Source organism: Lissotriton helveticus, chromosome 2_1 (genome assembly GCF_964261635.1).
Source record: "Lissotriton helveticus chromosome 2_1, aLisHel1.1, whole genome shotgun sequence".
NCBI lineage: Eukaryota > Metazoa > Chordata > Amphibia > Caudata > Salamandridae > Lissotriton > Lissotriton helveticus.
In genome coordinates this window covers 151,984,862-151,999,973 of record NC_136059.1, presented here as the reverse complement: position 1 = coordinate 151,999,973, position 15,112 = coordinate 151,984,862, and the positions used below count along the sequence as shown (strand labels likewise).

The 15,112-nt window shown below is 43.3% G+C and overlaps 1 protein-coding gene across 1 annotated transcript in view; it reads left to right on the top strand.

Moving 5' to 3' along the window:
• LOC144820085 (uncharacterized) overlaps positions 1–15,112 on the top strand; it is a 395,659-nt gene that overhangs the window by 246,668 nt on the left and 133,879 nt on the right. Inside the window, exon 2 of the mRNA XM_078677737.1 lies at positions 678–781. Within this exon, the coding sequence (XP_078533863.1) occupies positions 695–781 (87 nt within the window). The 5' untranslated portion in view covers positions 678–694. The remainder of the gene's footprint in view (positions 1–677; positions 782–15,112) is intronic.

The following is a 15,112-nucleotide window of genomic DNA, read 5'->3' as shown; positions in this document are numbered from 1 at the left end:
TACAAAGCAAGATTCAGTACACCAGAGTGAAGCACAAGTGCAGAGATCAGTTTTCGGGAAAAAAGTAGTTTTACAATTAAAGCACGGGACCCTTTACGAATTCGAACCCATGGTGATGGTTTGACCACATGCACACTGCGAGCCCGCCCACAGTATTATGAGTGTGGTGGGCGAACCACCAAAGGACTGCTGCGACTGCTGTGGATCAAGGATCCTGAGGTGGTCACGCAATGGTCAAAAGCACTAATGTGCTGGTCGGAGAGGCAACAAAGGAGGCCTAAACAGGGCCCTCTGCCACTCCTGTGCCAGGGGGTGCATGCGGGGGTGAATGTAGTGCACCCCTGGTTTGCATCCCCAGTTGCTGCGTGGTGTGGCATGTATGCCACTCCTTGCAGGAAGGGGCAGTGGGCGCTCTGGGAATGGTGGTCTGCATGTCAGGCTCTTCAATAGGCCTGACAGACTGCCGCAGTAGACCGGCGCGCACCACAGCTTTGATGGTCCTATAGCAGACGACGTGTTGCACAATCAGAAATATTTTGTGATTTGGCCCACACCCCTTAATATCTACCCTGTTAAAAGATTGTGTGAAGCATTCATTCCAGACACGATTATCACAACCAGTATTCCCCAGTATGAAGTGAAAGTAATTTTGGTAATGCTGTGTGCTTCCTGTATAGCTCCAGACAAACCTGAGATGGAAACAAATGAAGTAAAGATCAAGAATAAAACAATCAAGTGGAAGAAACTATCTGACTGTAAAGGAGTGATTCAAGGCTACCAGGTATTATCCCTTCTTTGTGGGTTCAGCTGTTATTTATTTTCTACTTTCTTTCTTTTGTTTTGTCTTTCTGTTTCTCTCCTTTGTTAATTTCTATCTTTTACTCTCTGTCTTTCATTCTTACCCTGTTTCTTTCTTTTTTTACTCCTTTGGGTGCTCTTTGGTAATTTTTTTTTTTTTGTATTATCACCTCAGTGTAATTTTTTTGTTGGTGCCTTTCTGGGCTTAGGAGATGTAAAGGTCTAAATTAAATGAGAAAAATGCATGATAAACAGTGGCGGCCACCACAAATAAAAGGTGGTGGGTGGGAGAGCATGGGAGGAAGAGCACGGGAGGGGGAGTGCCGGAGATTGCCGGGGTTAAAAATAATTGATTTTTTTCAAAAGCTTACCTTTAGCCACCGACCAACTCCAGCATTGCATTGCCTTCTCCTCTTCCAGGGTCCCAGCAGCCCCTGGGACAGACTCCCATCTAATCGGATTGGTCTGAGCGGGCTGAAAAGACACCCTGCTCAAACCAGGAAGTCTGTTGGGGTTTCTCCAGCTCAGCTGCTTAATGCAGCTGGGCTGGAGAAAACCTATGTGTGTACCTGTGTTTTGGACAGCCGCCAAACACGCGTGAGCACTTAGGGAGTGGAGTGCACGTGGCACTCCTTCCACCTCCCATGCCTAGGCCCCGCCCCCTCCCTACAGCACTCGCTAAGAGCCGGCAAATGCAATAAAACGATGCAAGAAGATCATTATATTTTACATTTGCTGGCTCTGAGCCTGACAGTGGGGCACCGCTCAGCCGCCATATCGGAGGAGCCATCGCTGAAAGAAGGGCTTGTTTCTTGCAGAGTTAACTGCACTAGATTAATTAGATTAATTTTCTATGAATGCTTTGTTTAGCACCTGAAGAGGTTCAGCGCTGATACTACTACTGCGCAAACATTAAAGAAGAATATAAATAACAACAAAAAACATACTACGCTCTGATAAAGAAAACTTGTTGTGAGTGCTTCACTGGGAAAATGGAAATGGCCAAAGACTCCTCAAAAGAGATGTTTTCATATTGAAATCCCTAAAGTCAGCAGACAGACTAACAGAGCCCCCCTCCACATCGGAGGAATCCTGCAATAAATGTTAAATGTTAAATGTTGTATACTTGTAAAGCGCACAGCTGCCCCAGCAAAGGGGCGTCCCGGCGCTGTATACCGCTGGGGAACCCGTCCTGGCTTTCCCTGTGGGATGGTCCCTACTGGGAATCCCAAAGGTGAGGTGAGAGATTAGGCAAGCTAATGCCCAGAGTTGCCGAGTGGAACCCCAGGTTAGAGTAGGCACCGAGACGAGAATTGTCGAGTCCGCTGACCCTGGTCCATGACCCTGCCGCGTCGGGAATTGAACCCTGGTCCCGGGCCGACTTCTGCTACCGGGTCTGCCACCTCTAACCAGTGAGCCACACCACTCCACTAGTGAGCCACACCACTCCAATAGAATTGCTGACTTCTTTGCAGAGAAAGTGGCAAAGATCCATGATACTTTCCCTAGAGAAGCACTACAGGCTACTAACCCCAAAGACACTAAATCCACAGTAGTCAAAGTTGCAACCCTAGAGGAATCTATAATGCCAAAGCAAGATGTAATAAGGAAATTAGCAAATGGAATCAAATCTGGTTCACCTAGGGACCCAGCCCATCCCGAAATCTTATTACAAGGAGCAAAATGTATCGTACCTTTCATATCAGAACTTATCTCCTGCTCCTTTAAATCGGGAGAAGTTCCCTATGAATGGAAGCAAGCTATGATCTGCCCATTAAGGAAAAAACCACAAATAGATTATGAGGTACTAGATAATTTACGCCCCATCTCGCTCCTACCTTTCTTTGCTAAATTCCCTGAAAAAAAAGTTAACACTCAGCTCACTAAACACAGCGATAGTAATGACCTACTACACTGCTCACAATCAGGTTTCCGTGCTGTACAGTCCACTAAAACCTCCTTGCTCCTGGCCACAGAAACTCTAAAACAACGGGCGGACGAAGGACACACAGCTGCACTGATCCTGTTGGACCTCGGTGCAGCATTTGATACAGTCTCCCATGGCCTCCTCCTACAGAGATTAGAATCTTGTGGAATCAGGGGTATGGCTCTGAGCTGGATAAAATCCTTCCTGGTGGAAAGGGGTTTCCAGGTTACACAAGACACATTCAATGCCAAGAGATCTCCCCTATTACAAGGAGTTACCCAGGGGTCAATACTGAGCCCCACATTGTTCAATCTATATCTGTGACCCCTTGCTAATATAGTGGAAGGCCACAAAGTGTCCATTGTATCTTACGTTGACGATACTCAGTTTATCGTTACACTATCGCAAAACCCAGAACATAATGCCCATCAATTTTCCCAATGTATGGAGGAAGTAACAGCATGGATGGCAAACCACTGCTTAAAACTTAATGGCAGTAAAACAGAAGTGATGGTAATGGGAAGAGCGCCTCCTACCTGGACATCAGCTTGGTGGCCGGAAGCACTTGGCCAGCTCCCAACTCCTAAACCCAAAGTCAAGAACCTTGGAGTTTGGCTTGACCCCAACCTGACATATTAGAATCAAATCCGAAAAATAACAGGCAAATGTTTCGGAACGCTGAAAAACCTACAGAAAGTCATTGACTTACTACCAGTTCAAGCCTGAAAAACTATAATACATGCAGTGGTCACCTCTCAGATTGACTAGGCCAATATTCTATACCTAGGTGTAGCACAAAAAAAAGGCTGATGAAGTGGCAATCAGTCCACAATGCGGCTGCCGGGCTAGTGCTGAATCTATCTAGACGATCGTCCAATACAAAGGCCCTGGCTAAACTGCATTGGTTGCCTGTGGGCAAGAGGATCCTGTTCAAGGCAATGTGCTTCCGCCATCGTATCCTAGCAAATAAAGGCCCAAGTTATCTACAAGACATGATTACACCCCTAACAGAAGCCTAAGATCTGAAATAAAATCATTGGTAATAGCACCCAGATTTAGGAAGGCCAGACTAGGATAATGCTCTTTCAAATACCTGGCAGCAAAACTTTGGAATTCATTACCAATGGATTTGAGGAAAGAGCCATGTGAAGCTGCCTATATTAAAAGGCTGAAAACTAGTTTTTTTAGCCACCTATAAACCGAAATAGACCATGAAACATTACAGCTAGGGCTCTCCTACCTACCTCATGTCATTTCTGAGTTTCTGCTCAGCACGGGGGGACACCGTTGGTGTTACCAGGCGCTTTACAAATGCTGCTGATGATGATGATACTGTTTCGGATTTAATATTTACCGATGTTAGTCTCCTCCTTTCCTATTTTAATAACAAGATTATAACACACATTTCAGGTAAAATACTCACTTTGAGACGGATTATGCTGTTCTAACTGTAGTCACAGTGTACACCTTTACGCTGCATAACACCAAGCGCAGCTGGATATGCTGATGGTGCTGTATCATGTGTAGTTGCCTCAGTTTGGTTCTTCGTTGGTACAAATATTAGACTTCCGTTTTTTCTAGGGATATGACTTTTTATTCGTCTTTGTTTAACATATCGGTAAACGAACAACATTTAAATGTTACGTATCAGCTTTATTCCTCTTATGTGGTTGCCTCTATGCATTTCATATAGCAAGCGCCCCTCAGTAGGTGGATGTACTGATTAGAGAAGTAATTAAATGCATTCTACTTGCAACGATAATGGCACTCCACTCCAACGTCACATAATCACACACAAAAAGGGAATATAAGCGACCCCTCTGCTGTGCAAAACAAAGACACATCTGATCTATGTTCTTCTTCTTCTGCAGCACATGGGTCTGCTTTGGACCACATTTTAATTTTTCTCCGGAGTTTTATATAGCGCAAACTTGACCCGAAGGTATCAGTAATCAAAGCGCTTTACACAAGCACCAGGTGCGTGACACATTAATTTTTGTTAGGCAAGGGGAGATTGTTATTTTCCCAGATCCACAGTACGCTGCCGAGACTAGAACCTGGTGCCCCAGCTCCAAGGTCGACCACCCCCAGCCGTCAGGCAAGGTCCTCTCCCCAGCAGAAATGGTGTAAATGTAGTATGGGGATTTTACACACAGACTTCACGAGACAATCGTGATGATCCAAACGAGTTTTATTGGAATAACCAATAAGTAGATAAAGTAAAATAAGAGCTCATAAGAGGAGCAACACATAAGTTAAGGAGCTAGAAATAACTGACTACAAAAGAACCTAACAAGATGACATCCATCAGATTCTAAAGTAGAATCAAATAAATAAAGGAGAAGCATCTTAGAATGTAATACTACATAAAATGTATGAATGGCTGAACACCAATGGACTTAGACGCTTCCTGTTTAGCTACACCTTCGACCACCCTGCTTTTGCCAGATTCTACTGATCAGCTGGTAAATTTTTCCCCAAAAGCACTGTCTTGGTGCCCAGATAGGCCATGGTGGCAGGTTTTATTTGTAAGTTCAGCAGTCCAGGCTGGTCTCTCTAAGAGTGAGTTTGGTAGGTGACAGTCAGTACTTATGTCATAGAGATGATGGAACGCACACAAAGAGGGGTGCACCTTCTGCACATGGCAGAGTACCTATAGGACTGCTGCCTCTGTTTCTGGTCCTTTGGGCATGCATTCACTCATGGCTGCAGTGGGCACAGTTGTTGAACAGCCAGTTTGTTGAAGAAACACACTGCAACATAATGTTGTAGGCATTTAGAAACCCCCAGCACAGAACAGGACCGGGAAGAGAAGGAGCAACCCAGCATCTAAACTCCACAGAATGCCAAATGTGTTCCAGAACCCGCAGCCACATTCCTAGGTAGTACGCAGGTGAGTAAAATGGTGAACAGTAAGACATACCACAATATCATCCTTCCTATAAAACAAAAGCAAAGGATGAAAGCATAACCAGCAAATCATAGTCATTACACTTTACAGGTAATTCGACCACATGAATTCTGCGAGTCCTGCCTTCCTGTGGAGCATTCTCGTTATTAAGAACCATTGAATCTTCCTGTTCGAGTGGCAATGAAGTGGTCATAGACTCAGTTGACGTTTCTGATGATGCTGTTAAAGGAGGTTCTGCAGATGCCAAAGATCGTGGAGAAACATCAGAGTCTGAAGCATTTCCACCCACATTTTCTGAACAATCATTTTGTACCAACATTGATTTCTCATTGGTGATCACTACTGTAGGCAACACTGAATCTTCAGAGTCAATTCTATATCTTCAAAATCTAAATATGAAGTTTTCAATATTTTCCCTATTTACAAGTAATATGCACACACTGCCCATTTTCTACCACACTATCGCTTGCTGCAACACAGAAGCATTTGTGACCCCAACCACGACTTCATGCAAACAGAACTTATACACAACTTTAGTCACATCATGTTTTTTATCCCTAACCACCAAAACAGATCCTAGATCCTTGCTTTTCTCCGGGTATCAAAATAGACTTTCTCCATTTCTTGTTTTAGCCTATACCCTAAAACCCAATTTATCTTTATTGATTATAAAATGTGTAAAATCTATGTCTAACCCACAAGAACCTTCAATCATTCAGTCATACTTTGGTTTTGGGTTTTGTGCTTATTAATTTGAAAGGTGAAACACCTGTTACAGAGGTGATTTAGGTAAATTGTTTTGTTTAAGATAACTATTAACATCAAGACCAGCAGGCAAAGCAGTTTAAATACTCTTCTTCAAAAAAAGATTATAGCGTTCCACAAGACTGTTTGAGGATGCACTGTAAAATCAATGAATCCATATTTGTAAAGCGCAAACTACTCCCCCTTACGGGTCTCAGGGCGCTGGGGGCCCTCATGGAAATTAAGTGAGCTATTGCCCAAAGTCACATGGTGCTGAGCTGCCGCCGGAACTAGGGAGCAAACAGTGAACCCTGTGCTTCGAAGTCAGCTTCCCTGGCTGCTGCACCACACCTCTCCACTGTTACTGTAGAACGCATGCATTGCTAAAAAATGAATTACGTCATTGGGTGTAAAATGAATACCATTATCTGTGACAATTTGTTTTAGAAAACCGCCAATCAAAATGTACATGTTCCAAAAATTTGATAACATTCTTCATATTAGCAGAGTCCACAAAAGAAAAATACAGCCATTTGGAAAAGTAGTTAAAAAGAACAATTCAGTACCTGATATCAAAAGGATGTAAAAGAAGCGGACCTGAAAAATCTAATGCGAATATGTCCCAAGGACCATCAGGGGGTGGGACTGGAAATACTGATTTCTCATGAGTTTTCAGGTGGTTGACCGAAACGAAACCTTCTCGACCATGATGCTACACCATTGGCATCCATAGATGCTCACTAGTAATGCTGTTGTGGTTCCTTATATGTAGATACCCAAATGCCATTCATGTACAAATTTATATTGGCCAGCATGTAATCCTGTTCGGGTTCTAAATAGCTCATGCCTCAAAATAATTGCCATCCTTTATATTTGTAATCACCTGTTATAACACATAATGGGCTAGATGTAGGTAAATTAGATTTACCGCTTCATAAATACCGAATTTTACAGATTCGGTATTCATGAATCGGTAAATCTGATGTAGGTATTCAATCGGTAAAAAATACCGAATCGGTATGATTCGGTATTTACCGATTCTGTAATTACAGAATCGGTATTTGCCATTGATTCTTATGGGCCTTGAAGCCCATAGGAATCAATGGGAAATACCGATTCGGTATTTACCGAATCGGTAAATACCGAATCCTGGCAGGGGGAACGGGGTGTCACTTTAACACCCTGTAGCACCCCAATTGCAGGCGTGTGTGCCATGTGGCACACAGACATGCCCTAAGGGCATGTCTGTGTGTCACATGGCATAGGTCTACATGCACAGTTGTGCATGTACACTGGAATTCGGTATTTTACCACCCAATAGGATTGGGTGGTAAATACCAACTCCGAAAGGGCCAGTGGCACTCTTTGATGTGCCACCTACATCTTGATTTACCGATTCGGTAAATTTACCGATTCTGTATTTTACAGAATCGGTAAATTTACAGAATCGGTAAATATAACGATTTACAGTCCTCCTACATGTCAAATCCCAAATACCGGTCGGTAAAGGCCGAAATCGTCCGTTACCGACCGGTATTTGGCGACCAACATCTGGCCCATAGTTCCTTAAAATAATTTTTCAGTCACATTCAGAATAAAAATTGTTAAACTCCTGAATTGCATCAACTGGTACTACCGTGTTTCAATTTCAGTTCAAATGTATCTAATTATCTGTTTTGAGGTAAAAATAACCCCCATAAAAGGCACAATATTAAAACAATATCAATGAAGCATGACACCCGGCAGGGTGTGTGAGGGCATTACAATCCAAGATCCTTTGAACCCCAGTGGTCAGGTTGGTTTATAATTCCCTGTGTTCTTTGTCTCTCAACTTCATAGGAACAGTATATTCTTCTTGTTGCAATTTTCTTGACTTAGCCATTTGGTGCCTGCAGCATGTCTCCAGGTCACATGCCTGGGTGTAGTTGACAGTTGGGCTTTGTGTATTCCTCCTAGACAGCGACACACAATGGAAAGCTTAGGTGTGACTGGATGGGTCATTACTAGCAGAATGAGAGGGAGGAGCTGGACCCAGCCCTGCTTACACTTGAATAGGCTGTGTCCTGTCTCCACACATAGGGTTGCATAGCCCCGGTAGTTAGTCTGGGCCAAGAAGGCAGTGTGCATTTCAAAGGCATGCCTCTAGAAGCTACTTACCCCTCCAAAGGCAAAACTGGGTATAAATATTTGATCTCAGATACCAAATCTTCAGCACACTCCTGGACCTGTGGATTCTCTGCCAGGAAGGAGGACTGCTGTGCTTTTGAAAGGCCTATCAATCTGCTAGACTGCTGCTCGGAAGAAACTGCTGCCCTGCTGTGCTGACCTGCTGTCTGCTGCCCTCTTCCTTGATGAGAATAGAACTGGTCCTGTAACTTCACTATTGAGACCAGGACACCAGAGTGACTCCAATGGCTAGTCTGCTGGCCTCATGATCTGAGCTTCTGGGACCTAAAATGCTCCCTAACTCCCTGCACCAGCCCCTGGGCTCAGCTCCAGTGAGTTCCTGACCCCCAAGTGGTGCTCCTCAGGTCTTGGATCCTTTATGTGGCTCTGCAAACTGTATTCAAGCTTTTGGGGTCTTCGCACCGAGACCCCGCTTCTCATACTACGATTCAAGGTAAAGCTCCAGGATCTACCTCTGCGCGTTAAAGTCATTTGCTATGCCGGCAGCATCCTGGAAAGCTCTTCCTCTTTCTCATGGTCTCCTCCACAACAAACGGGAGCAAATGGGACTCTTGGCATGACATCGAGAAGGTAAACTTCACGGTTCTAAACTGGTGACTGTAGCCAACCTGTGCTCTAAAGCAGTTGGCTTGAAAGTTTGACTTCTAACTGGTCAGGCACAACCAGATATCTTCGATTGCCACTTTGTACTTTTTAGTGCTATTTTTCCCTGAAATCTTTAAATATCCATAAGTCCAATTCTACTGATGGGATTGATATCATTTTGGTCATTTTCTATGTATTACATTTTGTCCTGTTTTTCTAAACTGATGTGAGATCCTTTTGTGGTGTATTTTCACTGCATTACCGTTTGAAGTCTAAGTTAACATGAACTGCTCTCTGACAAGCTACCAGAGGGTTGAGTCCAGGTTAATTTGGAGTCTGCTTGTGCCTTACCCTGACAAGGATTGTGGTTGCTACTTGACCGTGGGTCACAACCCAGTCAACAAACAACCCAATTTCACATACAGAGCATTCCCCGTTTGGCCCAAATTTGGTGTCAGAGTAAAGTTATCTCATATAACTTACAATTAGTTCTTCTATGCCCAAACAAAACATAATCTCCTACAACTTAGACCGGTTAACACAATCAAATGCACAGGTTAAATCCATGAAGGCTACCTCTAACCAGCCCTTCTTTGTCATACTGTATGTATTACCTAACAGCTACAGATTCAGACACTGTTAAATGGTACCCAGTCCTCGCCGAAAGCCAGGTAAGTGTTTGCTAGAATACAGTTGTCTACAGCCCAGGTTGCCAACAACCATACATTGGCCCAGGTCATTACATGTACTACATATTTACTTGGGGTATATGCATCCAGTTTTTGAAACAACTTCAACTTACTTTCTTTCTCAAACCCACCCTCTTAGGACCTCCTTTTTACTCTTTTGTTGTTAAATGCTTAAGTGAAACAATTAGGAATCATGCACTGTACGTGATGATCTGTCATTATATTATTTATAAACGATAGAACAAGTGAATTGGATTCCCTTCAAAATTAAAATACGATCTTGCATCAAGCCTTGTTAACCAGGGGGCCTTCTGAGTTACTGAAAGTTCCTGCTGGGGCATCAAGGTTTTGATGGAAACCTCAGTAAACTCTAGGGGCAGATGTACAATAACTGGCGCATTCCCATGGATGCGCCAGAGTTAGTGCGCCGCAGCTCCGCCATCCATGGTGCGCCGCATTTACAATGCGGCGCACCATGGGGCAAAAACGGCACAGATGCGTGACTCATATGTGCTGTAAAGGCGGTGAATTTCTGGAGTTGCGTCGCAAGCGCGACGCAGCTCCAGCAAGGCTCGGGTGCCCTATCTGTCCAATGCTGCGTCAAGCCTTACGCCTGCTTGGCAGGGTTTTGACGCAGGATTGGTCTAAAAGTGACTGAGTGAAATCTTGTAGATTTCACTCAGCCACTTTTAGGAGGCGTTCCTGCGCAGGAACGCCCCCCCCCCCCCGCGCCGGAACGCCTCCTTATGGTGCAGGGCTTTACAACATGACGCATCTCCCAGATGAGTCACGTTGTAAATACCCCACACCATGGCGCATCTTTTGCGCCTCCGCTGTGTCACAAAAGTGACGCAACCGCGGCATAAAAGAGGCGCAAAGGGCTTGTAAATCTGCGACAAGATATTTTTGGATTCATTAACATCTATTTTACCTTCCAACCTACTCAATTCTCCCTGGACTGTATAAAGATGGAATATCCAAAGCTGCTGTGGTGTGGACTACATCTTATTTCATGGCTGCTCACCCTAGTTTAAATGATTAATTTGCGTTTATTTTGCTTTCACCATAATGTATAAGAGGATGGGTTTTGAGGATGCTGCAAAAGATGCTGTGTGTGAAATTTAACAGGGCTTTCGTGATGTAGTGTCCTATGTGACACGTTTTAAATAATTGGCTGCATAAACAACTCAGGTGGAGAAAACCCTACTGACTCTATTCCACAAGGGACTTGCATTTTTAAATCAAGTCGGCTTTGTACATCAAACATCGTTTGAATGAAAGGAAGAAAGAAAGAAAAGGGTTTCAGTCACAGCCTTCAACCTAAACTTCTAAGGTGCTTGAACCTTGTAAAGTCAAGAGTCCCATTTCCAGTTCATCTTTAGAAGAACCTACGCAAATAGAAAGTACAAGAGGGCCACTGTCAGAAGAAGAGAGGCGAAGATGAAGGTTGAAAGGGCTTTGTCTAAAGTAAAGTCCACATTTGTAAAGCGCACAATCACCCGTTAGGGTCTCTAGGCGCTGGGGGCCGTCGGGAAGATTAAGCGAGCTATTGCCCAGAGTCACATGGTGCTGGGCTAACCTGCCGCCGGAGCCGGGGATCGGACCGTGGTCCCCAGATTCCAGCGTCAGTCGCCCCGGCCGTGGCGCCACACCTCTCCCCTATACTATGCAGAGAATGGTCATTTGCTTTCTCAGTGTCCCATTAGACAAACAAAAACCCCAGGAAGATAATAACCCCATCCTTTCAGAGGAAGAAAGATTTGGGTGATGTAACCCTTCCTCTGGTTTGGTCTTCTGAGCCCTTAAGTGAGGCTCTGAATGTCCTCCATTTTTGTTACCCAGCTCCAACGGCTCAAGTTCATCCTGTGTATCAGTCTGAGTCTAATCGGTTTTCGGGGCTACAGATATGTTTATGAACAAGAAATGGGCCTTAAAGAATAATCTTTCGATTCAAGCAAAGACTTAGGTGGATATTGTACAAAGTGTAGAAGGTACTCCATTAGTTTTGGGACCAGTTACTCTGCGCACTGAACCCCTTCATGTGTCCCCGTGTAATTATCATAAAAATATGGAATTTGATTTAGTAATATCACCAAATCATCCTGTGATTTTTAGAGTTTCGTGGCTAGCTCTTCATAACCCGTGTCTTTACTAATGTACTAGAGTATTATACCTTAGCTATGAGCTGTGTGCTCAAAATTGTCTACATTAAAGCAAGTCAAAGTTCATGAAGTCCTGGTCTCTCCTGATATGGCAGAAACTCTAATTTTTGCATTGTCCTTCATTCATGAACAATATCAGGACTTCAGAAATGTGTTGGAAAAAAACAAGACTAGAGGATCGATTCCGATCTTGATTGGAAGGACTATGAACCGGATTTGACTTTAACGGATCCGATTCGTGGTCCTTTTTTCCCGACTGATTCGTACACTGGTCCTATAGCACACATTATAGCCCAAAGATGTATTTAGGACATTTTTGTTTCCATGCCCTTCCTTCTGTGATTGTATCTGATATATAATCACAGTTTATCTCAAAGTTATGGAAAACTTCAAGCTTGGCTCTTCAAATTTAAATGTCCAGAGCATTGTGATTAGGGTTTCATCCTCAGACCAATGTCCTTACTGCATGTTTCAATCAGACTTTTGAACAATATTTACAATGCTTTTGCATTGCTAGTTAAGGTAATTGGCCCTCTTTGTCGTCCTTTGTGGAATTTTCTGTCTACAGATTCTTCAGGACAAGCCTAAAATAGTGCCTACTAATTCTTTGATGCCTGCAGCTTCCAATTGTTTGGGACACTCAGATTCTATAAGAGATATACAGCCTGATTCATGAAGCTAAATTGCACTCGCAAAGGGCAAGATTCTCAGAATCTTGCCTTTTGCGAGTGCAATTTTGGCATTTGGGATTCACAATCCCAAATGCAAAAATCGCTAATGAAGAATTAGCTAATATGCGAGGATTAGCATTTAAGGAATCTCTATTAGAGATTCCTTAAATGCTATTCATGACACTTTCAAAAATTGCGATTTTGCAAATTTGGGCCGCTATTTACCGAGAGGTCAGACCTCTCGGTAAATAGCAAAAACTTAGAAAAATGCTTTTAAAAGCATTTTTCTAAGTTGCATGTTGCACACACACATGTCCTTTGGACATGTGTGTGCGCAACACCTGTTCAAATGTGCATTTTAGGGGTGCTACAGGGTGTCCTTTGGACACCCCTGGCACCCTTAAAATCGCTATCTTATTTGCGAGTAGTAAATTGCTACTCGCAAATAAGGGATACTCCCCATTCATTCCTATGGGCCTTTTGGCCCATAGGAATGAATGGGGAGTTATTCCTTTTTTTGCGAGTAGCAATTTTCTACTCGCAAATAGAGAACATGTAGGAATCGCTATTTATTTAGCAATTCCTACATGAATACCGTTTTGCGTGTCCTCAATAGCGAGTCGCTATGATTCGCTATTAGGGCCACGCAAAACGGCCCGTACATGAATCAGGCTGATAGTCAAACTGACATTAGCAAAAGAGAAGATGAAAGAACAGGCTGATTATCATTGTCGTCCTGCTCCTGTTAATTCTGTGGAAGATAAAGTTTGGCTGTCCTTTATCTTTTTACCACTTCAGGGTTGACACCCTAAGTTAGGGTCACATTTTGTAGGTCTTTTTCCCATAGTTAAAATCATATATCCTGTTGTAGCTTCCTCCTTCTTGGCAAGTGCATACTGTGTTCCATGTCTCTCAGCTCAAACCCTATAGCCCTGATTGCTTTTCTGTGTTGAACTTCCACCTTCTCCAGTTTTAATTCAGAGTATTCCAGAGCTTGAGGTTTCAGAAATGTGTAATTTTCACCTTTGTTGGAGATCTCAGTTTTTAGGATAATGGAAAGGTTATCCTATTAATGCTCAGTCTAGGGAATCAGCTATCTTTGTTCATGCCTTTCGGTTGGTACGGAAATTCTTTCAACTACATCCTCATAAGCCTGGAGCCCCGAAGGGGTGTATACTATTGGATGCACCCATGGGTTGCATCTTATTTTCAGCTTCAGGTGCTCCCGCGGGACGTCCTCTACGACACGAAAAGGAGAAAGTGTCCTAGGTAAAGTTTAACGACCAAACCACAGACTTAATCCCCAATCCAATTTATGACAACAACAAATAAATAAATCTCGTGGTCTACAAGGGGAGGGACGTACTTGCAGATGAGAGTCCATCCCAATCATTTTAAAGGAATCTTTTCTAGACAATATGAAGGAAGTACATCCATTTGCTTTGCGTTCCAGTGCTCCTGAAATCCAATCTGGTTTTTGTCTTTCAGTACTCCTACTAATCCCTGTGATTTAATTCTGTGCTATTGCTGCTTGTAAGTATCTTGAGGGTTTTTTGCAGCTGGCTTTTGACCTCTTAGCGGTTTCCTCATAAGGCACATTCCTGCCTTTTATTTCATTCACTGACTGGCAAGTTGGCAATCCAGAGCAGATTATCCTGTTTTCTTTATGCACCGAGCCCTTGAGAGTTCTTCAAAATCATTGTGTGGCTGTTTTCTTAGAGCTATAAGTACATTTCTGTGGGCACACAAGCATGATACATCAAACTATCTTATTTGCTTTACTTTTTATTGACTCATCTGAGCTGTCAATAGTTCTTGTTGTTGTTGAACTCAAAGAATTAAATGATTTCATAACAGCTGCACAGTTAGCTAAATCATCTATAATAATTCAGATAACAAGTGCATTGGATTAGCAGACTATTATGTAAGTAATACTACTTTATTCTTGGTGGTTACAAGTCATGTGGCCCTCCTTGCATGAAGCAGAAAGTTTTTCCCTGTACAGCTGGATACAGAAAGAGTAATGTGATCACTAAGACAATTCTCAGATACTGCATACTAACATAAAGATGCACTAAATAAACTAAACTAAATCCGGGAGAAGATAGAAAGATCGTGTATTTCACATTGTTTTTAAAAAATTTTAATTTGAAAGCTACTTTTTAAAACTGCACTTACCCTGTCTGTCACACGATTGCTGTGTGCAGACACCCCTTCTTCCACCAAAACGAGCGCTGGAAAGGCGGAAAATTGCCGATCACAAACCGCCATTACCCACGCCCTGACTGGGCCACGCCCACTACGAGGCCACGCCCCCTCGCTGAGTCTATTAAAGGCGCGCTGAACTGCGAGTGCGCAGAGAACCTTGCAAATCTCCTGAGGCACAGCCGGGAGAAGATAGATAGATCGTGTATTTCACATTGTTTTAAAAAAATTGT